This window comes from Dichotomopilus funicola, assembly GCF_033296635.1.
Source record: "Dichotomopilus funicola strain CBS 141.50 unplaced genomic scaffold C8A04scaffold_25, whole genome shotgun sequence".
Taxonomy (NCBI): domain Eukaryota; kingdom Fungi; phylum Ascomycota; class Sordariomycetes; order Sordariales; family Chaetomiaceae; genus Dichotomopilus; species Dichotomopilus funicola.
Window position 1 is genome coordinate 89,486 of NW_026944046.1, and position 22,636 is coordinate 112,121.

Below are 22,636 nucleotides of genomic sequence, written 5' to 3' on the forward strand. Positions count from 1 at the left end.
GTGAAGGTGAAGGTGAAGGTGAAGGTGAAGGTGAAGGTGAAGGTGAAGGTGAAGGCGAAGGTGAAGGTGAAGGTGAAGGTGAAGGTGAAGGTGAAGGTGAAGGTGAAGGTGGTGGTGAAGGTGAAGGTGAAGGTGAGGGTGAGGGAGAAGGTGAAGGCGAAGGCGAAGGCGAAGATGAGGGTGATGGAAAAGGAGGTAAGGGTGAAGGCGAGGGGAAGGGAGGAAAGGGCTGGAAGCACGGTTGGAAACACCACGGGTGGAAGCATGGTTGGAAGCATGGGTGGCATAAGCACCACGGCCACCACCCCCACTTCCACCCTTCCTTTCACAAGGAACATGAGGTGAAGGCCAAGGCCAAGGAGCATCGGGATATCGACCACGTTGCGGTTGGGGGTGCTGCCGGTTTGCCTCGCAATGTTGGCCTAGCCGGCGTCGCTACTATCATTGTGGCCGGCTTGGGCTGGATCATCTAAATATGTTAGACATCTAAACATGTTAGACCAGAAGGGGGGTGTTGGTTAGTCTCTAGGACTACTTAATAAGGAGCTGTTGTGGGGACCGTCACGGGCTAGACTTGGAGTCGCTATAAGTCAAGACTACAGTCGTTCATTTTCCCTGGGTTATTAAGTATTAAATTAGGTAGTTAACGGAGTTTTTTGTTGATAATTTGTACAGACTCTAAACCAAGAATGCCATCACCTCAAGCCCATGCCCATTAAAATCGCGAAAACCCAAAGGGAGAAAAACTGTTAGTTTCTATATTTAACGGACGGGATTGTCTTTTAACTAACTAGAAAAAAAGCCCACTTGCCGGACCAAGTCAGCCGAACTCTTGCAACGTCCATCGCAGTCCTGCCTTCCATGGTAAATGCGACATGTCTCTGTCATTTATCCGACCCCCATATACAAATAACTATTCGTATGTTTAAGACGACATCCACCGGTAGTGTACTGGACGTGTACTACTATGTAGTGTATGTCGGAGGACGGTTGGTCGTGTCGATCAAGCCGGGTGATTGTTTCCGGATAAACCCCGAAAAGAACGCCCGGTTCGAGCTCGCCCGAGCTTTGCCCGCTTCGCCGCCACCCCATTCTCGCGCTCTTCGGGGCAATCCGGCGCACTAAGCCGGACCGGGTCGTCCCCCAGTCCCTCAGGTCCTCCCAGCCGCGGCGCCCAAAGCACGGAGCGCCTGCTTCCACGTTGTCGAGCACGGAGATGATGCGCAAGGTTAGCGGCCCTGAAACGGCCCCTCCACCGCCGCCAGCCCCGGGTTGAGACAGAATTGGAAGATTCCACGGAACACGCCACACCAACCTCCCGAAGTCCCGTTTTGCCCTGGATGAGCTCAAGTTACACGCCGCCTCGGGATGAATTGAATAGTCTTTTGGACTTTTCCATCTCGTCTCTTCTGCCGATAGTTAATGATTTCGTTTCCTCTTCCTCTCGTTCTGTACAAATGTAGGTTGAGAACGCTCAAGTGCGGCTGGGTCTGTCGATCATCACATTACTCCTGCGGACACGGGCTCATGGAGATGGAGAGGCAAGAGAGGCTCGTGAGTCGTGAAGGAAACATGGTCGGCTGCTAACCCCCAGTTATTACATCGTTTACCTAGTCAAGACAGTCCGTAACGTTAGTAGTGTAACTTAAGGTCCAGGGTACGTGAGGATGGGAGCTTGAACCCGGGCCAAGTTGTTTGAGGGTAGGACCATGGGCACGCAGAAGGACAGGAAACGAGGTGCACAGGGCCTCTCTCGCAGTTGTTGACCACTGGCGACGCTGGGGGGATAGGTCCGTGTCCCCCCGCATTTCGCTGCGTCGGCGCGGCGGCCGCTGACTGAGAGGCGGGCACCCACCGTCCTCCCCCGCAGCCACGATTGCGAAAAAGCTTTGACCACAGGTCTCAGGTGGCTGCATGTGAAATCACATCGCACTTGCCCGTCTCGCGTCTCGGCTGACTTCGACTTGCACCACTGTTCCTTTGGACATCTCAATAGGTACGAAGTACGTTGATGTATTGCGTTTGCCCAACAACTGCCCGTCAAACTTCGCGAATATCCTCCAACGGACCTCGAGTCGAGCCCACGCAGGCGAGAGACTTAGTGTAAATACCTTCGATACCATACACTACACAGTACACAGTACGTTCACGAGTTACGTGTAGTTGTGTATCCGTAGTAACAAGGGTTTCGCCGCGACGCCACAAGGAAATTTCGCAAGTGTGGATACCTGGAGACAAGCTTGACAAGGTAGTTCCCCCGTGGCTGCTAGCGGACCTGGAGTCTCACATCGATCCCATGAATTCCCATGCCCGCCGACGCCGCCCCACGCAGCTGGGCGGGTTTGTGCCATTGGTGTCCTATCAACGGACGGCGCAGAAGCAAGAAACGGGTTTACAGCGAATGGAACGATGTGACATAACGTCGTTACGGCTGGAGAGTAAGTGGATTCTTCCCCTTCCCCGCGCAGGAAAAAAAGGCAAAATACCGAGAGAAAGGGGTGAAAAAAAATGCGGCCAAAAGGGAGGAGAAGCAAAGACAGGGTCCCTGACGGCGGATCGCCAGAGCCAAGACGGGCCCAGGGGCCCTTTGGGAGTGCGCATGGGATGGGATCGCCCACTCAAACGACCGGGGATTCATGTCAGAGGCGCCCCTTTCTCGGCACTAAACCGTTCGAGGGAGTGCCAATGTACAGATTGCCATCGCGGCCTTCAGATCTGGCCCGTCCGGATTGAGTTCTCGAGGTGGACAGGAAGTCCACAAGGAACCATGACCATGATATGCACCCCCCGAGGCCCCATCATTGCCATGATTTCTTCGTCCTGAAGTTCTGAACAGTGAACAACGAACGACAGGACTCGATGTGAAGGCGTGCCCTGCCCTGCCCCGCCCTCGACTCCATCTTCACAGCTGTCATCTTGCGCCGGGTGTTGCGCCGACCATCCGAAACATAACTACCTAGTTAACGTTAACACGGCGAGCCCGCGAATTCCTCGAACTGGTGGCTCCCGCAGCCTTTTCTTCGTCACTCACTGCACTGCACACTACCGCGCCCTCGCCTTGCATCGCTGCGCCGAAGTAAACTTTTTCCCGACCCAGTTCACGCCGCTGGTCGCCCGTCTGTGCAACATCACGAATACACAAACGGAATACGCGCACACTACGCAGTACACCGCCGCATGACAACGGCATAACGACACCACTCCGAGCGGCGGCTTATTCGTCCCTCGCCCATGAACAGCATCACAAGACAACATATGTCAGCGGCCTAGTAGTGAGGCGAGCATCGGCAACACACACAAGGTGCGTGTCTTCCACTTTTTCGTTCCCTTACTCTTGTCTGAGAAGACGCGGTCCAACATTCTGGGTCCCGCTGCGCCTTCAGCAGGACTACTTCGTACAGTGGCCCCTGCTGGTGATGGACAGGAGAGATGCTTGGCTCCCCAGCTCTCGTCCTGCTGTCCTGCCACGGGTGCTTGCTTGCAGGGCCTCGGCGATGAGCATCGTCAGGTCCGGAGTATTGGCGTGGACGGCTCAGTGGATGGTGGAGTGAGAACTGACCGACCGCTCGATCCACTCACTGTCTGTCTGTGCCAGCATGCAGCGTGCAGTGCCGCTGCATTGAGGCATGCGCGGGGCCGGTCTTTTTTGCCTGATATTTTCTTGATCATTTCCCTGCATCTGTGCGGCAAGATTAGGGATATTTTGCGATCGAGGCGGTTTGCATCAATGCTGGACTCCCTTTTTGTCGCTAAGTTTCCCAGCGCAATTCCCCCCAAACGTTGTTGTTTTTGCCCCCTTCGATTTTCCCCTTCCTTGGTCGTACCTTTCTTCCAGAGGTTGCCGAAAAAAAGACCAAGCCTGGCCCACCGGGAACCAAAAAGGGGTTGTGTCCCTGAATGCTGCGCTGCACCCGGCTGCAGGTGTCTTCTTTTGGCAGCCTTCGGGGCACCTGGCAAGCTTCGGTACCCGCCTTCCTGTTCCGTTTGGTTTCGAGTTTGCAGCGTCGCTTTGTTTCAGTCCCGCCGCACTGCAATCGCGCCGGCCGGCGAATCGCGTGCAATCGGCTAACAAAGTATTTTACCAGAACAACCCGACACACTCTGGCAACTTTGAGATCGAGATACAGAACCCCCGTCGCCCTTGGTGTGGCGGTGGCCGAGCTCCGTCCGTCTTACAATCTACACATTGTCGATTCATCGTGGGGTCCCATCTCGGCACCATCGGTAGAAGAAACCTTAACTTGAACCGTACCATCGGATAGTACAGTACGGATTACTGGTACGGGTAACATCGAAACCTTCAATTCTTTTTCGACGTGACGGACATTCCGTCCCGGCGACAACGCAAGATACCCAGTCCTAAATAAGTTCTGGCTTTCCTCCGTTATTACACCTGCAGCTCGGTCGCTCGCATTGGACAACGCTCCGTCTGTCTGCATTGCATCTGCCTTCGGTCAGCACGCAGCACGCGGGAAACAAACTTCGCCCAGCTGGCGCTCATCAACCGCCCGAAATTGGTTGACGCGCCCTGCTGCAGGACCACAGGTGGTGTCCCGTAATCCCGGGATCTCAACAGATTGCACTGTGCAGGGAAAGTTCTCGGCGCCGTCCACCCCTGGCCGTACGCAGAGACACAAGCAGAACACAGGGAGAACTACCCACCCGCGCACGCACATATGCCCTCAATGGCTTCTCCATCCCCATTAGAATTCGCGGCGTCCCGACCACCGTCAGGCGTCGCGTCTCCCCCGCTGCAAAGAATGCCGTCGCGATCCCGAACCCAGAGCATCTCCAGCGATCGGCCGTCGACATCGACCATCGCGCACAGCCTCATGTCACCCCCAGTGGCTGTCTCGCCGGAACCGGCCTTTATTGCCGCCTCGGCCGCCTCGCAGATCGTCACCAACGACCACGACAGCCACGCCGAAACATGGTACGACCAACACGGCATCGAGCCGTCCGGCGAGCCTGCCGTCGTGTCGCCCGCTGCCCTCCAGCTCGTCAACAGCTTTCTCGACCAGCTACTTTTTAATTTTCTCAATGTTGCGCGTTCCACCACACTCTCTGCGCTGCGCCCAGCCGTTACCGAGGTGCTGAAGCCGAAGCTCGCGAAAGATGCCGTCAACCAGGCCGACGAGGAACTGCGCGAATACCTAGGGGGCGACGATGAAGATGGCAGTGGAGCCCAAACACCCGCGCGGGCCCGCAGCGCCGCTGGGTCGGCTGCCGATTGGGATCTCGAGTTGGCCTGGAAGAGGACACGCCTCCGCTGCATGGTCTACTCGTCGCTGGGCGATATGGAGGAGGAGGATGAAGATTACTACATGGAGCAGGGTCATCTCGACACCGGATTGGAAGACCGCTCATCGGAGGCTGTCTCACCAGCCGTGGCCATCTTTCTGACATCCATCATTGAATTCATGGGTGAGCAGGCACTCGTTGTCGCCGGCCAGGCTTCCTACCACCGAAGCCGCTCGAAACTTGAGAAGGAACTCAAAGATGGCTCGCGGAGCCCTTCGAACGTCGCCGACAAGGTCGTTGTGGAGGATCTTGACATGGAGCGCGTCGCCTTGGACCGCACGCTCGGCCGGTTGTGGCGATCGTGGAAGAAAAAGATCCGTCTGCCCGGGGCCACGTCGATGGACCGTCTTTCCCGATCATACTCCAGGGATTCGCTTCATTCCTCCTCCCCAGGCCATCTCCGCTCCCCTAGCAGTGCAGCCGAGTTTGCTGTGCCCGCCACGGTGCCCGAGCCAATTCCCGACGTTCCTGCCCTTCCGAAGGCAAATACTGAGCCCGAAGGAGAAGAAGAAGGGGAAGGAGAAGGTGATCGGAGTACCGTTGCGGTTCAAGACGACACGGGTGCCGTTGTTGGAGAGGAAGCGCCCTCAGAAGAATATTTAGTTGCGGCCGCTATTCCCCTGCCGCTTGGCGATAATGATGTTGCAGAGATCGAGGTTCCCGGGCTCGCGCGGTATAGAGATGACGATGATGAGGAGGAGGAGGAGGAGGCTCGGAGCACAGAAGAGGACAACACACCGGCACGGCCAAAAAGCATGCTTGTGCTACCATTGGGAGGAAAATCGGGCCCGGTCGACTCCTCCGCCCAAGCCCGCCCACAAGTCCCTCGGAAACGCTCGAACTCTGTACCAACGCCTTCGCGCCCACGTACTGTTGCGCCCAACCCCGGAACGCAACAAACAACTGAGGCGAGCGTGGATCTGTCAACTAGCGATGCACCGGTGGATGTCCAGGAAGCAACGCTGGAGCAAGCCAAGACTACCGACACTACCGAAAGCACAGTCTCGGGCGCCGATAACGTGCCGGCGGAGACCCCCAGCGATGAGGACGAAGCGAGAGATGACAGTGAAGACGAGGTATCAATTGAAGAGCCGCGGTTCGTCCGATCCGAAAGAGTTTCCATTCTTGGCCGGAGTCCATCCACGGCATCGTCTCCGGAACCCGGAAAACCGACCAAGAACCTCCGCGTCCGTACCCCGAGTATCCATTCCGTGCGCTTGATCGAGGTAACAAGCCCCCGCAGCCCGGTGGCGAACTCGCAGCGCAGTTCGGTCGGTACTGCCGATTCCGCTTCTCACTCGAGCCCATCCCGTACGAGTCGTGTTATCACCACCCCCACACCAGGCGACGGTCCTGGGCGGTCGTCCCAGGGCAGCCCGCGAGGCCGGTTGAGCCCCGTGACCACGCCGGAACCCGGAGTGAAGCCGAGCAACGAACTAGCCGAGCGCGCTTTATCCACCGACCCAGAGGAGCCGGCCACACCTCCCAGGGCCATCATCAACAAGCTTACCGTCCTCCCGGCCACCTCTTCGCCCGCATCCACGGCCTCCAAGACCAGCGGCGACTTCTACATCGAATCGATGCCCGTACTGCCCGAGGAGAAGGAAACCACCGGCATCCCAACCCAAAGGGATGGCCAACGGCGGTACTCTTCCCTGACTATCCAGCCCCCGGCCGTCCCCGAGCGAAGCGCTGGTAGACAAGCGATCGCCAATACATCCGCGCTGCGTTCACCCGCAGCCCCCATCGGACAGGTATCAGTCGAACGGTCGCGAGCTCGCAGCCCAGTACGGGCGTCGCCTTCGTCCCCTCACCCGCGTGATCTCTCGGCCGGACGGAACCGGCTGCAGCGACAGCCTTCGGCCGAACCGGTTTCGGCGACCAAGCTGAAGGCGGTACGCACCTCGGAGGAGGGCATGCAAGCCCGAATTGATGTCGTGCGGAACTTTGAGGAGCTCATCCAGAGTGACGAGACGATTCAGTACACACTGACGCCAGAAAGCATGCGAGACCTTGATGTAAGCACATAGTTCCTTTTCTTTGTCTTAGTTTGCTTTGTTCTTGCCTTTTTTGTATAGATTTTGGGTTTTAGTTTTGCACCGACACTCGGCTAACCCGAATGCTCCACTGCAGCTGCCCCCACCACCGGGCCGTTCCATGACCTCGAGCTCCGTCGTCTCAGTCAAGACCCGGAAGAGTGAGGAAGCCCGCCGGAGCACTGCCCGTCGTTCGTCTTCCGTCCCTCGCAACAGCGCCGGGACACCCACCTCGGCCCCTCGGTCATCGGGCTCCGGGTCACACTCCCTTTCGGATGTGCACCAAGCTACCCGCAACCTGCCCTCAGGGATCACCAAGAACGGTACTGTTGTCCCACGGTCCATTCCTCCCGTCCCGACGAAACCGCGTGGCACGAACGGGCCTCAGGCTAGAGACCCGAGGCTCGCCCGTGAATCTATCGCCGAGTTCGCCGAATTCATCCGCTCGACTGGTCCTCCCGGCGGGAACACCCAGCCACCCGTCCCGCTCTCCCCGGGCCTACCACCCCCAGGCCTCGCCCTGGGTAAGTCGGTCTCCAACACGAGCGCGGAGACGAGCGGGTTGTCCATAACAAGCAACCCGAACCGGCAGAGGCTCCAGGCCCGCAGTGCTGCTGTCAGTCGCAAGGACGATAACTCCGACTTGATCGACTTTATCCGCCGCGGGCCACCCAGCAACGCCACTGGGCCTCGTATTCCTCGAACGGTTGCGCCGTTCCGGAGCACCATGGACTCGGACCAGCTATCGGCTGCGGTGGGTGGCAGAGCCGTGGATGCCCAGCTACGGGACACCGAGTTCCGCATCAGCCGGGCCTCGACCTACGGCACCGAGATTTCCATCCCACCTTCTATTCAGTCTGTCAACTCGCACAGCGCCCTGCTCACCAAAAGCAACACCTTCTCCTACGACACAGCCGATACCGACATGCCCATGCCGAAGCGCAAGACACGCCGCGTGCGCGACCCATACGCTATTGATTTCAGTGACGAAGAGTTCGAGGACGACGATGACCCGTCCCCCCTGCCACCCAAGAAACCCGCTGCCAAGGAAGAGAGCCTCATCGATTTCCTCAACAACTACGCGCCCCCGCCCGAACCCACCGTTCGGCCTTTCAACATCTCCCAAACACGCAACGCGCAGCAGCAGCAACAACAGCAACAGCAGCAGCCCAAGAAAAAGGCTAGCGCGTCTAGCCTCATGGCCCGGTTTACCCGACGCGACAGCTCTATCACTGGGGCAAGCTCCAGCCGTCCCGCAAGCCCCAAGGTGGTGTCAGACCTCCGGAGTGCCAGCGGCGGCCGTCCCGGTGGGGCTCGGCCCGGGCACATTCCGATCCAGGTCAACATCCCTAGTAGTGCGTATGCACACCCGGCGCGGACCTCCTCGAACAAGGCTGCCAGCATGATGGGTGGCGGAAGTCCTAGCCCCAGCCCCGCCGCCGGCCGAGTCCCCATGAAGAAATTCGAGCCCCGCGAGGCCGCATCGGTGTCCAGCCGGGGTGGCACGTCCGACTTGGCTGACTTTTTGAAGCATTCGGGTCCTCCGCCTGGGTCGACGGTGGGCAACCTGCCTAGTAGTCCCGCGGATAAAGAAGAAGGGAGTGGGGGGATTTCGAAAGTGTTTGGGCGGAGAAAGAAGGGGAGTGTCTCTTAGAACCTCTGGTTCTTTCTTTCTTTTCACACTTCTTCATCGGCTTCTTTGCTATTTTCATTTTGCTCAACGTCTTGCCAACCAGCGAAGCTTATTTGTTCTCCATCTAACTGTACATGACATGTCTACGGAACATATCTCTTTCCCAAATTCGTTGTGTATATTTCACATTTCTCTCACCCCGTTATGGAAACGTTCTCTTTGCCATTTATTAGAATTCTCTAGTAGTGCATTTCATGGGGACGGGCAGGGATTATTCTGAGCGATGTTTTTTTTTCCTTCTCTTGGGTTTTAATTAGCGGGTGTGGGCAAAAACAACCACGAGGACCCGGATACACGTATACATGAACAGAACTATTATCATATTTCAAAATTTCTGCGCCGTACTTTGCTATCATTGCTCTCCTCTGTGTTATTTAGTCTCAGCACGATGCCACACACTACACGGGTAGCTCCCAAGATACATCACCTTGAGTAGGCTCGCTTGAAACCCTCGATGGTTAGCCCTCGTCAAAAGGGTATGAAGGCTGGAGGAAAATTTATTAGCTCCATCCGTCGTGGGGAGAAGGTGGGGTCAGGGACTGGACTCGCACGATATCTCGGTTGTCCCTTCTCTATCGGGGTGGAATCTGGTGACTCAACAGACATGCGGAAGTGACGAAGGAGGAGACTTGACTGGCATTGGGCAAGTACGAAATCCTATTAACCCCCCCCCTCTAGATTCCATTTCTCAGTTTCTATAGTTTCTCGTTGGCAAATTCCGAGTTTTCCTGAGTTTTCTGCGTCCGGTGCTTGACATCGAAGAGGCATGATGAGTCCCAGGATCCGGTGTAAATCCCCTGCCAACGCCATCGCATGTCTTGATTGCAAAGCGTTTGTAAAGGGGGACAAGCCCGTTGCCAAACGGTGTAAGAGGAAATTGCAGAGCAAAGGTAATCTGATTTCATGGTGGTGGTCGAATGCTCGCCATGTATGTACAAATGTGTCTGTTTGTTTCAAAACGGCTTGTCACCGGCTGAGGTCCCCCCCTCACTTTGGCCCCTCGGACGGCGGCATAAACTTACACGAGGGGGATCCATGCCATGCACTGGTGTGAGAGGTACCCGATCAAACACTCAGGCGGGTGAGGTAGCCGGGGCAGAATGTATCGGGTGTTGCAACAGGCAATCTCCCACCGGTTGTCCTTGCCTGAGTTGGTCCCGCCCCTTTGGGTTCTAGTTAGGTATTTGGCTGGGCGGCATTAGGATGTGGTGCTACGGGAGTGTGTTGGAAGCCACGAATTATGATCTAATATGAGTACCCGAGCGGTGGGGTTGATTCTCCGCCGTGTGGGAGGTGCAACCCATCTTCGGCAGTATCATGGCCCGCTCCCCATCGTTGTCTTCTCCCTCCTTCTGTTTGTGGCGAGAAGTGCGGCAATGGGAAGAAAATAGGGGGAGCCTCTGCTCTCCAGGTTGTGGGGGTTTGACTTGATTGCGTTGGTATCTGCCGTGTGCGTGCATCCACTTGGATTCAGGTTGCTCCTGCTTGACGGAATCAGCGACACTGAAACTACCCGATGCCCGGCCTGAGCCGGCATATCAAGATCGGATTTGCGTTGCCCACTTGCAGCACGCAATGCGAGCATCTGCAAAGTTCCGGCCCTAGATTGGCCCGCAGCCGAGACCTGAGGCGACATCTGGGCACAGTAATCGTCGCACGGTACAGAGAGGTCCTTGCAGATTCTTTTTTTCCCCTTGAAGGGTCGGAGAAAAAGCCCCCCATTGGTGTTGGAATGTGCTGCATGTTCGCCCAAATGGAAAGCGCGATGTCGAGATGTTGGTGGATCTAGCAAAGATCGGGCCAAGCAGAGGTGAGCATGGGGAAGGTGTGTGCCCCTCGGTACCCCGCAGTCTCCTTCCATCAAGGCGGAAAGGCGCACCAAGGCATCGGATGTCGTTGGCTGTTTGTTCTCCGCATTGACGGACAAAGCTGCTGCTTCTTTGGCCTCCTGAAAGGGGATTTTCGGGGCGGTCTGGGACGCAGCTGCAGCGCTTCCTTTTTGGTTTGCCCGTCCAGGACAAGTTGATCGGATCAGCTCGGCCTCGATTTTCTGCGCCAGCTGTGTGTTTCACTCAGTCCGTGGGCCCCACTATCTCTCGGCGTCTCTCAACGACGACTCGCTTTAGCATATCGATGAGAAGGCGCGACACGTAGGAAGTGCTCGAGTTCCGAGACCCGCTTGCTTCTTTTACGTTTCTTTTTATTCGTGCTTTATTTCGTCTTCTTTTTTCCACGAGACTTGGCTCCTACTACCCCTGCCTCCAAGGGGTGGAGGAAGGGTGCTTGTGGTTTCGTAATCGAAGGCGTGCAGTTCAGAGCTGAGTGAAGGGCAGAGGTGGGCGATCGTAACTCCAACACAGAATCCATGTGATGCCATGGCATCGCCCTCGCCATCCCCGGTGGGTTCGCCCGCATCCGGTACCCGGCCCGATCCTCGCTGGAAAAGCAGCGGCACGCAGAGCAACAAACCCAACCCACCGTCCGACGGCGGGCCCGATGCCCAGTCACTGGGTTCACCGCTCCCCCAGATTCTCTGGGCCCTCCAAATACCCCTGTACATCTCCCACGCCTCTCAGTCTTCTTCCACCACCGCCGTCGGCCCATTCGTCGTCTCGGTCCCACGATTCAGCTACCTAGCCCTGCTTTTGCCCCGCCTCACGGCTTACTTTGGCTTGCCGTGTTCGAGCTTCCACCATGAGGAGATCCAGTTGCGGAACCTGGCTGTTGGCCTCCTGGTGGACCTGTACCAGCCGACCACTCTACCTTGGCGGCTAGTCGTCGGTGACGGCCCGGAGTGGGATATCGCCGATACGTTTACCAATTCGGCCAAGGAAGCGGACTTTGTCCGGAACGGGAACGCAAAGCAAATCATGAGTCTGTCCAAGGAACACAGCACCGCCTTGTGGAACTCGGTGCAGGATAGTACGTTACTGCTTTCTACGTGTGTTGGGGGAGACTCGGCTTTCCGATGATGAGTTACTAACAAGCAATGCCCTTCCACAAGATGACTATGCGTCCTTCAGCAGAGTCAACAGCCGCCTCCTCAACACCCCAACGCCACTCAAAAACGTCCCTCTCCGCATCTACGTCCCATCTTCCCCTAGCGGTGACGCCAACGACGCTGCCACGGGATCCTTCAAGGTCGTCCAGACTCTCGTCCCACCACGGCTGCCGAATCGTAAGCTCACTATTTCCTGCTGCTCTTGTTTAGTGACGAACTAACTTCCAGAAAGGGACAGTTCAAACACTCGGGGGCGCCCTCAAAACCGTCCTCCCGACCCTCTTCCCAAGCAGCCGCGATCCAATCTTGGCCCAGATCATCCTCCACGGCGGGCCGGTGCCGTTTCGTGCGCCGCTTGAGGAGTTGATGCGCGAGGCTGCGTATCCGGATGGGTGGTTATGTTTGTGTGTCGTGCTATTGTGAGGTTTGATGAGAAGTTGCAGGAGTGAGGGGTAAAGAGAGTGACCCATCGAACAAAACGATACCATACGATAGAACCACCGAGTGAGGTGATATAGTATCGGACGAGGTAGAAGTCTTCACGCCGGGAAATGGAGGACAGAGCTGTGTAAATGCTTCTCGATGAACCCTCTTCCGTGTGTCACTGCTACCGAAATCCGTTGATGCATCTATCTGCGCCTTTCCGGATACCGTCGTGCAATCCGTTCCCACTTGGCTACCCACTCATCCCCAGCATCACAACTGTGACCACAACCGAAGAGGTACACCAACAATCAAAAAGTGTAGTCGGCTATGTATTAGAATAGTAATGCGGAGGAGGAAGAGGGAAGTTCGGTCGCCCACGAAGCCAAGCTAGTCCGGCCCAGGTTTAGTACGCCTAAAGCAAAGGCCCCCGGAATCCCCAGAGCAATGCGCAGTCAAAAAATATAGCAAAGAACACAGGATACCACCCATCCGGTTAGCCTCAGCTGCCGCCCCCTAAACCTCTCACCCTTTCCCCGTCCTTTCCTTTTATCCCCCTCTCCCACCCCTGTTTCCTGCCCCTATTCCCCCGTTCCCCCGAACCCCCTAACACGTAGCAACACACGAGACAAAAGAAGAGCGGGACTTGCAAACATTTGCAAGGCGCATAAACGACACAGTAGAGTTTAGACACCCCCTTCACCGAGAGGGAATCAATAGATAGGCAAACATGCGTCACCTCCCACCAAGCCCCCCAACCCACCGTCGTTCAAGTAGCCCCCTTTAAATTAACCCCCGAAAAACCCTGCTTCCCCTCCAACCAACAAAGACATAGTTGCACATAGTGGTATCTCCGCCGCCGCCAGATAAAAAAAGAAAGGCCATGCGCATGCAAATGCTACGAAATAGGGACCCAAGATAAACGTCAGTGGCGGAAAAGAGAAAAACACAAAAAGAAAGTGAGGGCGGAATGTGATGTTGTACGTGTGTGTATGTATGAATAGATCTGTGAATAGCGATGGGCGATTGCGTGTGTGTGTCGAGCGTGATCTGTGTGGTTCGGTTTGGTAGTAAACAACAACTGCTCTTAGTAGTGAGGCGGATGATGCGGCCCAGGAGGCAGCATACCAGGGTGCTGCTGTCCAGAATGTGAGCCATGAGCCCCCTCTGGCGAAGTCATTGGTGGCGGCCCTGGAACGGCGCCCGCAGACATCGGCACCAGATGAGGTGATGGCAATGGAGGGGACATGCTCATCATCCCATTGCTGAGGTGACGGATGGGGGAGTGGACTCCGGGAGGCCCGGCGATGGGGACATTGGGAGGAGGAGGCGCGGGGCCCATCGATGGGGCGGGCGGAGGACCACCGCTTGCCGAGCTGGAGAAACTCGAGCTAGTGGGATGGTCCATCGGATCGGCGTAGCTCGACCGGCCCCAAAGCTTGCGTTCGAGGCCTTCCAGGATTCGCAGATCGACGTGCAAGGAGCTGCTGGGCGGTGCAATGATCTTGAAGAAGGAGATCGTCCGAGCGAAGAGCCCCCGAAGGACATTCTCGTCGACATACGCGTGAAGTATCGGATCGCGGAATATAGCGGCGAGTGTGACAAGGTTGCCCCATTGCCTAAACAGTTGGTGTTTTTCTGTTAGCGGCCGTCCATCTCGTGATATGTAAAGATGTCATCGGAACGGAAAGGGGCTTACGCATGAGCTGTCCCAAAAATATTGGTCACCACGTATCGTTTCTCCTTGAGGCCGTGGAACGCACGGGTGCTTTCGATCAATGCTAGCGTCCCCTTGATGGCATAGTCGATCATCGTCTGAGGGATATCGTTGTCCGGGCCGAGGACGGGAACGATCACACCGGATCGAATATCGGACCTGGGCATCGTGGACTGATCATCCTCCGCCCTGAACATCTTTTGGAAGTTGACCTCTAGAATTTGCCGGACAAACGGCCGGTATGTGATGACTTGGGCGCCCCAGAACTTGGCCCGTAACCGTGCTGATAGAATGTCCCCGGCCGGTGGATCGGTACGCTCAAACTTGAATTCGGGCGGAACAAACTGCATATCGATCGTTTCTTGAATGTAGTCGATGATATGGGGGATTGGTGTCCCCGTCTCCTTGTCAATGGGCAATGGCTTCTCAGGGTTGTAGAGCATGCCGTGGATCTGGTTCAACTTCTTTCGGAGATAGAGTTGCGCGAGGTAGCTCTGAAGAACCAGTTCTTCGAAGCCCAGATTCTTAGCCATTTGGATGTTGGGATACGGCATGATTTCTTCGTAGGCTAGTATGTGCGTCTGCGGTAAGGGAAGTTCGGCGATGATATCGCTGTCCGGATCGGGTTAGTTGACTTGCCTCTGAGCCAGCCGCCGCCTGCCTCATTGACGGGGTTCGCGGGAATCTCGAATCGATATAGCTCACCTTTCTAGTTGAAGACAAGTCCAAAACGCAAAGACGAGCTGGTTATCCGACTTCTCGGTGACTGTAGCCTCTTGACCGAGTTCCTGTAACTTTCTGAACCGGTCCAGACTCCTGCAGGTTCAGAGAGGTTAGTAAGGAGCGTACGGGGTAGCCATTGTCAAAGGTAGCTGAAAAGAGAGGAGAGAAACACCAAAAAGAAACGAAAAAAAGAAAAGAAAAAAGACTTACGGCCTGAGCTTAGCCTGTAACGCATATCCTGCTTCCTTGATGTAGGCATAGCTTTCCAAGACTCTGCCGAGTTGCCCGTGGTATAATCCGGCAAGGATATAAGCATGAATATGTCGTAAACTCGTGCCCGCTATTTGTCCGCCGAGAATATCGGTCGCGTAGGCAAAGTAATCCAGGCCTGGGATCACATCCATGTTCCTCTTCAAGGACGTCGCTCCCTTCATCGTGCCCGCGCCTTGGAAGGAGGCTCGTCTGCTGGGGCCCGGGCGTTCAATGCCGTCCTTGGGCGATGGTAGGCCGGCCGAATGAGAGTGAGTGGCGTAAGAGGGCGAGGAGCCCTGAACCGGGGAAGCTGGGTAACCGTTCCGTGCTAGGGGTGACCCATGCTGCGGAGGCTCGCTGACAGGTACCACGTCCGGAATCTTGTCTTTGACGAGGCAGACCTTGCCGAGAGCAAGCACCAAGAGGACCAGCGCATTGTTGATCGATCGCTGGAAAACAGGTTTGGACGACTTGGGGGACGACGACGGGGACTCGGCGCCTTCCGGACCTGGAGATCTCTTCCTTTTGACACCTGACTCCGGCTGTGCTGCTGGTGTGGCGACGAACTTGGCAACATTGGGGTTTCGGGACGACCGGGTGCTGGCTGTCTGCTGGACTGTGTCTAAGAAGATCTTGACCATGGCCTTGAGCTCCAACGGGATAATGAGTGGGTGCATGTTCTGAATGTTATCCTGGTAACTCTTGACATACTTCCACACCACACTTTCGCTGAAATCCGGCGCCTGTAGGGCGATAACGGGCTTACCGTCCACGGGCGCTGGCGAACTCCCAATGCCGCCCCAACAATCCCCGGGTGAAGGCGCACCGGCGTCCGAAACATCGTCCAGCATCTCCATGACGCCCGCATCACGGAGGGCTTCCTTATCGGCCTTGTCAACCCGCAGACTAGCCTCAAGGCCCTCGCCGCGGCCCCAGATCCGCAAGAGGCCGCGTTTCTCTTCCTGTCGGATGGGGAACTCGCCAATGTACTTGACGTTTTCGGACTCGAGGATGTCGCCAACAAGGAATTCGATCGGACGCCATCTGAGCAAGAACGCGGCCAGTGTTGTGTGGTTGACCGGGATAGAAACAGCGCCCGGTCGTACGACTGGCCCAGGCTCGACCTCTTTTTCTTCCTCCATTTTCCGGGCGATGCTCCTCGCCTCGACGCTGTTCATGGGAGGCTGTAATAACGCGGTCGGCTCCTCGCCGGGTGAGGCAGAATTCTGACCGTCGGCAGCAGTAGCGGGGGCTGAGGCCGCCGAATCTGGCCGGTCCTCGTCTTCCACCATTGGGTCAGGAGGCAGGTCACCGGGAGACCCATTGCGCAGTACGGCGCACTCCAGCCTTCTCATACGCTGATCAAACGAATCAAATCGAGCCTCGAGCCTGTTTTGTATTGACACGAGAGTATCAAGAATGTCTGCCGCAATCTTATCTTGCCTTCATCGCTAGGGTTAGCCAATCAAGGAGGATAGGGATAACAAGGAGAAGAACAGAGAGACATGGCGAATGAGGACGGGTTAGGAGCGACGCACTGTTTGGGGACTGTTTCCCGGTACTTGCAATCGAAGTTCTTTTCCTTACAGCTCTTGCATGGCTTAAGCTCGTCGCACTTGGCCTTGAGCTGTCGGCACATATCACATGCCTTTGATATCCCTCTCGTTAGCTACCGATTCATCTCAACGCCCCCTCAAAACGAAGGGTTCACGCAGGCAGAGGGTGGCAAACCTGGGACGCCCTTTGTGCTTTGCGCTTCCCGGACGCGGCCGCGACTTGTATCGGATAGGGAAGATCAGAGTGCGAGGCATACTGCGGGGGGTAGTCGTAGGGCTGAGCGTGTGATAGTGGGGTTTGGGGTTGGTAGCTGGCTTGCCTGCTGTAGACCGGCTGCTGCGGTTGTTGGTGCGGCGGTTGTTGGTGCGGCGGTTGTTGTTGCTGTTGCTGCTGTTGTTGTTGCGGACCGTTGTCGAAGCTCATGTGGCGTCTGTCGTCTCCAAATGGCTGAGAGTGCGGTGGCGGAGGTACCGCGGAGTGTGGTGTCACAGGCGTCATGTTGCTGTCCTGGGGTTTGACGCTGACGCCAGCGCCGGTGGAAAGCGGCCGGCGCAACTGGGGGGGGATACTGTTGTCGTCTGGCGCACCGGCGGGGTCGGCCTTGATCATGGGCTCCCGGTGACCGTAGGGGGGGAAGGGTGGATGCGCCGGCGAGTGCGGAGGCTGCCTGTGATCTTGCATAGGCGGGAACCGATCCGACTCATGTTGTCGTCGGTCGTCGAGGGCCGTGTGTGATGCTCCAGGCGCGGGTGGATGAAGCTGAGGCTGAGGCTGAGGCTGAGCGTGAATAGAATGGGGAGTCGGGGGTTGCGAGTGAGGATGTGGGTGAGGAGCATGCGCGGCTGGCGGAGGCGCGTGCGGGTGTGGGTGTGAGTGCGGGTGCGGCGGATGCGGATGCGGATGATCCCCAGGGCCAAGAGGGCGTGAGAAGGAAAGCGGTGAAAGCTGTGGTTGTTGATACTGGGTCGACAGTGGGGGATGATGAGGCAGCTGGCCCGCGGTGGGCGAGGGAGCAGGATGGAGCAGTGAAACACCGTGGTGAGTGCCCCCTGCCGACCATGACGGGCCAGTCGACAGACGGGGGCGCTTGGTGTCAGGTGGCCCTTGGTCCATGGCTGGGGTCTTTATACATGCATGTACTTGTACATGAGAAGGGCTGCTTGAGACCTGAGAGCGGCCGGCCAGAAGCTAAGGTCAAGTCGCGGGCCAGCAGGAAGCTTGCCGCGGCGGGAGCATGGAACACAAGCGGGGAGAGTTGCCCACGCTTTGAGCGAGATGGGGGGGGGGAGGACCCGGTGAGAGAGACCCAGAGAAGACAAGGACAAGAGAGAACTCAAGCAGGGGGGGTACTCCGGTAAGACCCCGTGACTGTGTGTGGGCGTCAGACGCTCACTCCTCCCTTACCGCAGACAGTACACCCAGGTCCGAGGTTCTCTTTGGCGCGAGGGTCTAGTGTAAGAAGAAAAAAAAGAGAGAGATCCACGAATCCAGCGAGAGGTGACCGACCGACGGGCTTACCCGGCGCAAGGCGGTCTGTCTGGGAATGCGCCGCTGGTGTGGGGGAGTGAAGGGATGATTGTAGGGGGGAAAGGGGGGGTGCGTCTTGGAAAAAGCCGTCAAACTCGCACTGGGAGGAGCCTCTTTCGGGACGCTCAAAATGATGATGAAGCTCTGCAGCGGCGAATCCGCCTCGGTCGTAAAGCCGCAGGACCGGGCCGGGCGGAAAGGTGACGATAAGTGGAGGAGCCCTGACGAGGGGGCCCGAGGAAGCCCGTCGCTAGCGGTGTTCCAGGTTGCCGCTCTCTTGCTATGTCGGGCAGCAACGGGGAAATGGGGGGTGTGGCCGGTGTGGCCTGTGTTGCGTTGTGTGTGGTCGCGATTTGGAGTAGGCAGTAGTAGTGTATGTAGGCGAGGTGGGGAGGAGGACAAGCAAAAATACTAGTGAGAAGCTTGGTCCAGCCTAAGGTCCAATACGGCCGGGATATGCTGGAATCGGTAGTGAAGGCGCTCGAGGCCCAAGGGAACGGGACGGGCTTCGGTAGCTCGGCAGCGGAAAGGCAAGGACAGGTGGACAGTCCCAACTCCCAATCCTGGGCACCCGACAGGACAGGCGGCAAAGAAATCGGAGAAGAAAAAAAGATGACGGAAAATACAGCTTCCCGTCTCGACGTATCAGACCGCGCAATGAGGGGAACGTGAGCGTGTACGCACATGTGCGTGTGCGCGAAACCTGCCAGGCGGCGTCGTGCGACAGGACCAGTCGCGTGCGAACGACGAGGAGCAAGCGTGCTCAGTGCAGGTCAGGCGGTGTTTGGGGCTAGGTGGGCAGTGGTGGGCGAGAAAACATTCCCAAATTTTGAGGAAATGAACCTGGAAAGACGCTCCTCAGCCTGGGCTCAGGTCATCAGCCGTGCCGAACCCAAGCAAGTCCCCAAAGGGTCCTTGGGGGTCCACTGGAACTTGGGCCGAACCAGGTCAGTGGGGACACCACGGGGTCGTTCTGAGCAATCAGAAATGGGAGATTCAGTGGGTCGCCCGTCCGATGTTGGGAGATTTCAAATTTGGGAAAGCACGATTCCCTCTCCGCTCTCTTACTATTCTCTTTCGAGAAAGGCGGCCCCTGCTGCTTGGGCCCTAGACGAATGGGCGAGCTGAGAACGCGGCATTGACACGGTTCGCGTTGGGTTTCCTGGGGCATTCTTTCTTTTTTGGTTCTTTTTCCTCTCCTCGCCTTTTCTTTTCTCGCCTCACTGTTGTAAGCTGGACCTGGTTGTTGCTCCGTTTGCTCGGATAAGAGAACACGACCACCTCAGATGGAAAAAATTAAAAAGACCCATCGGGAAGCAAAACGAGCGTCTGGTGTGCCTGGTCCGTAAGTTAGTTACGGTACGAAAGGGAACTACTACGGTACACATCATGCTCTTTGATGGTCCGCGGCCGGAGGGCAGGAGGCACCTGCTCATTATCCTGGTGGGGGTTGGGCAATCGTGGGGATGGGAGAGGCTGACGGGTCGCTCCTCAGCCGTGCCAAACGGAAATCATCGAACCGAGTATTCGCCCATCGTATGACGGTAGATGAGCTGCTACGAAGGGTGAAAGTACTTACTGTACAAATCCCGGCACCGTGAGGCCCGTCAAGAACTTCCTCAAATGGTATTTTCTCACCTTCTCTTAAGTTATTTCTTCTGGCAAACAGACCAGTTCACTTGAAATGCTTCTGTCTTTCGCACCCTCATCCACCACCGATTGGCTCGCGTGGATGGTGCCCCAGGCGTGTGGCACGCAACGCCAGTGGAGGGGAAGCTCTCCACCTTGGGGGCGCCAAGCGCCAGGCTCGGCTCGAAGAGGAATGGGCGTGGGTAGCATCCAAACTTGTGACATCCACAACGTTACGAGCTGTCAGCCCAGCCGTCGCTCGCTATCATCAACAATCACCCAGCCTGGTTTGCCCGCCAACCCGCGATGGAGGTCACACAGACTGCCTTTACCCTATTTCGAGCCTACCTTTCCTCCCTCGGGATACACTACTGTCTTCCGGGAACAGAACTAGGATTCCCGCGCAGAGCTCAAGCAAGCTCTCCCAGGGCTGCCCATTCATCCAACTCCTCGTCCTTTGCCGTTGATGATCATCAACCCCCCTCTCCCCGCTTTGGGTGAGCGGGGTGGTTGGGTGACAACACAAACTGGGCAACGGTATGGTCAACAGAGTGAGAAGGGAGTTGTGCCCGGCCCCTACCGAGCGAGGATGGCTCGCCCCGAAGAAAAGATGGGAATGCTCGCAAATATCAACACCCACATATCTTCCCCCCTAGCCAAGATTGGAAACTAGCAGCCCGATCCCACGAAACCGAGTCCATGGGGCCGGTGAGGTCTGATGTCTGCGCGGCATGAGGCCCGGCAACGAGCAGTCCCTCGTTCTCGAACCGTCCACACCTGTGGGTACACTCCAAGAACTGCCCGTCGCTCGTGGGAAACCAGAAGATTGGAGCACTGTTTTCCTGGCGCCTCTCCAAGGCGAGAGAGCGGCACAGTGGTGTTGATGCCCCACTTTAACAGTGTGACCCCATTTGAACCGTGGAGCGGGGATTTCTTTCCGCACCGTGCTCCGAGAAGCCCAAACCTCACAAATGAGTACCACAAGGTACCGACAAATCAACAACCGTCGACCTGACGGCCAGGTCCCCACGCGCCGCCTTGGGGCTGTGCGAAAGGAACAAACCCCTACACTGATTCGTTACCTCCGAATGATGAATCGCCAAGTCGCCGACCACGAGGTTCGAAGACGAGTCCTCTCTTTTTTCTTCTTCTTCTTTCCCTTGGTCGCACCCCTTCTCTCCCATCCGTGAGATCGAATCTTTCCCGACATGGGGCACGCACATCATTGATTCTCCCGAGTGCCCCATTGCTCGAATTGGCCATGGTGACTGAGACTTTGTGGGGTGTGTTCGGTAAATGAAAAAGCAAGAAATTGAGAAGGAGAAAGTGGTTGAATGAGGAGAACACTCCATCGAACGAGTGGGAATATTCTTGGATCCTCGTTCCACACTGCATTAGTGTCGCCTCGTATGTCCCGACGGTAGAGAATGCAGTTCAAGAAGTGATTGTGGGTGATGATAGATGGAGTCAAACGCGTCCAAGAAATTGGTTTAATGGTGTGTGAGTGCATCTCGAAACGAGACATGGTCAGGATTTGGTGGGGTGCCATCGGGGACAACGCTGGGCTCTTCGGCTAGCCGTTTGAGCCGTTCAGGCCCGTTCCAGACAGTCGGGCAATGTCAAGCGAATGGTGTGCCTGAGCTCTGAGTCTCTGACCTTTCTTCCCAACAACAAGCCGCCGGCGTGCCTTCTCAGTTCTCACCGCTGACCGAGACAGGCAAAAAAAAAAAAAACACTTCCATACCCTGGGGCCGGAGGGGCGGCCATCATCCACTCATCCAAGCAAACAACGCCACTCCCAACCGAGGCTCTGCAGCGTCCAGTGTCCAGTTAAGCCAGTGTCAGTATACACTACCTTCGTACGAATAGTTCGTGGACAATCAGTCCTCCTTCCCATTCAAGTTCATCAATCTTGGGTTTCACCACTCAAAAGAACGACACTGCTCACCTCGCAACTCCGAACTCACCAAGGTTAGCGGCCGATCCATGGACATGGGCATGGGACAGCCCCGATGTCACCAAGTGAGTTCTCCAACGAATCCGCCGAAGCGGCCAAAGGTGGCCAGCCAATCAGTCGGCGAGAACATGGGAGTCTCGTCCCAGCAAATGCAGGAAAGATCCGGATGCTTGGAAACAGGCAACGCCAGCCGATTGACCCGTGCGTGGATTTGATAACTTACCCAGAATGGCGAACTTTTTTTTGGGAACGCGGGACGCCGACCCCCACTCTCGCGCCTAGTTTCTGCGCAGGTTGTCTTTTTTTCGATGAACTCCCCCTCATGAACCCAGCTGTCTCCATGTCTCCCAATTCCCTCGTCACGGACTCATCACAAGCAAGACATCCCGCAACTCCTCCAACAACCGTTTGTGTGATTCCTCCGTGGACGCAGTTGAAAGAGATCGGCAGCTCGCGCCGTTGTTGTCTCACGCCACGTTTTCCCACCGCGCTGAGACCATGCAAGACCGATCAACTCTACAATATCCGGAATGGCGCTGGCCGGTTTCCCAAAACTCAAAAAATGGCAAGAAAGTTGTGCAAAATTCTTATTAGGCACGTTCGGCTCCGAAATGAGACCGGGGGCTCGGGCGAAGGCCGCATGATTTTCCCGCTCTCTCTTCTTCGTTTGCCCCCCTCCCCCTGCCCCCCACGCTTTCAAACGACAACCGGTGACCTCTGTTTGGGGAGATCCGGCCATTGGTGAGCCATGAAACATCCATGCGGCCGGCGAACCAAGAATTTAATGGGATGGGACCTCACCGGCACAGTCGCAGGCAGG

At 56.7% G+C, this 22,636-nt stretch overlaps 4 protein-coding genes across 4 annotated transcripts in view; 3 read left to right on the forward strand and 1 right to left on the reverse strand.

Annotated features, from left to right (window-relative positions):
• The window catches only part of C8A04DRAFT_27959 (uncharacterized protein), a gene marked incomplete at both ends in the record, with an annotated part of 1,685 nt that extends 1,212 nt beyond the window's left edge, over positions 1-473 (forward strand). Inside the window, 2 exons of the mRNA XM_062780471.1 lie at positions 7-195; positions 264-473. Of these exons, the coding sequence (XP_062637644.1) occupies positions 7-195; positions 264-473 (399 nt within the window). The remainder of the gene's footprint in view (positions 1-6; positions 196-263) is intronic.
• Positions 474-4,685: 4,212 nt separating this feature from the next.
• C8A04DRAFT_11640 (uncharacterized protein) lies at positions 4,686-8,991 on the forward strand (the record flags this gene model as incomplete). The annotated part of the gene is made up of 3 exons (XM_062777046.1): positions 4,686-5,840; positions 5,880-7,319; positions 7,435-8,991. The coding sequence occupies 3 exons, from the start codon at positions 4,686-4,688 to the stop codon at positions 8,989-8,991; spliced, it is 4,152 nt and encodes a 1,383-aa protein (XP_062637645.1).
• Positions 8,992-11,405: 2,414 nt separating this feature from the next.
• C8A04DRAFT_11577 (autophagy protein Apg5-domain-containing protein) lies at positions 11,406-12,454 on the forward strand (the record flags this gene model as incomplete). Its single annotated transcript, XM_062777022.1, has 3 exons — positions 11,406-11,952; positions 12,035-12,208; positions 12,264-12,454. 3 exons carry the CDS (start codon positions 11,406-11,408, stop codon positions 12,452-12,454), a joined length of 912 nt encoding a protein of 303 aa, XP_062637646.1.
• A 1,087-nt stretch (positions 12,455-13,541) lies between these two features.
• On the reverse strand, positions 13,542-17,816 carry C8A04DRAFT_11662 (uncharacterized protein; the record flags this gene model as incomplete). Its single annotated transcript, XM_062777051.1, has 6 exons — positions 13,542-14,073; positions 14,154-14,783; positions 14,877-14,987; positions 15,105-16,589; positions 16,685-16,794; positions 16,878-17,816. 6 exons carry the CDS (start codon positions 17,814-17,816, stop codon positions 13,542-13,544), a joined length of 3,807 nt encoding a protein of 1,268 aa, XP_062637647.1.
• Positions 17,817-22,636: the final 4,820 nt, after the last annotated feature.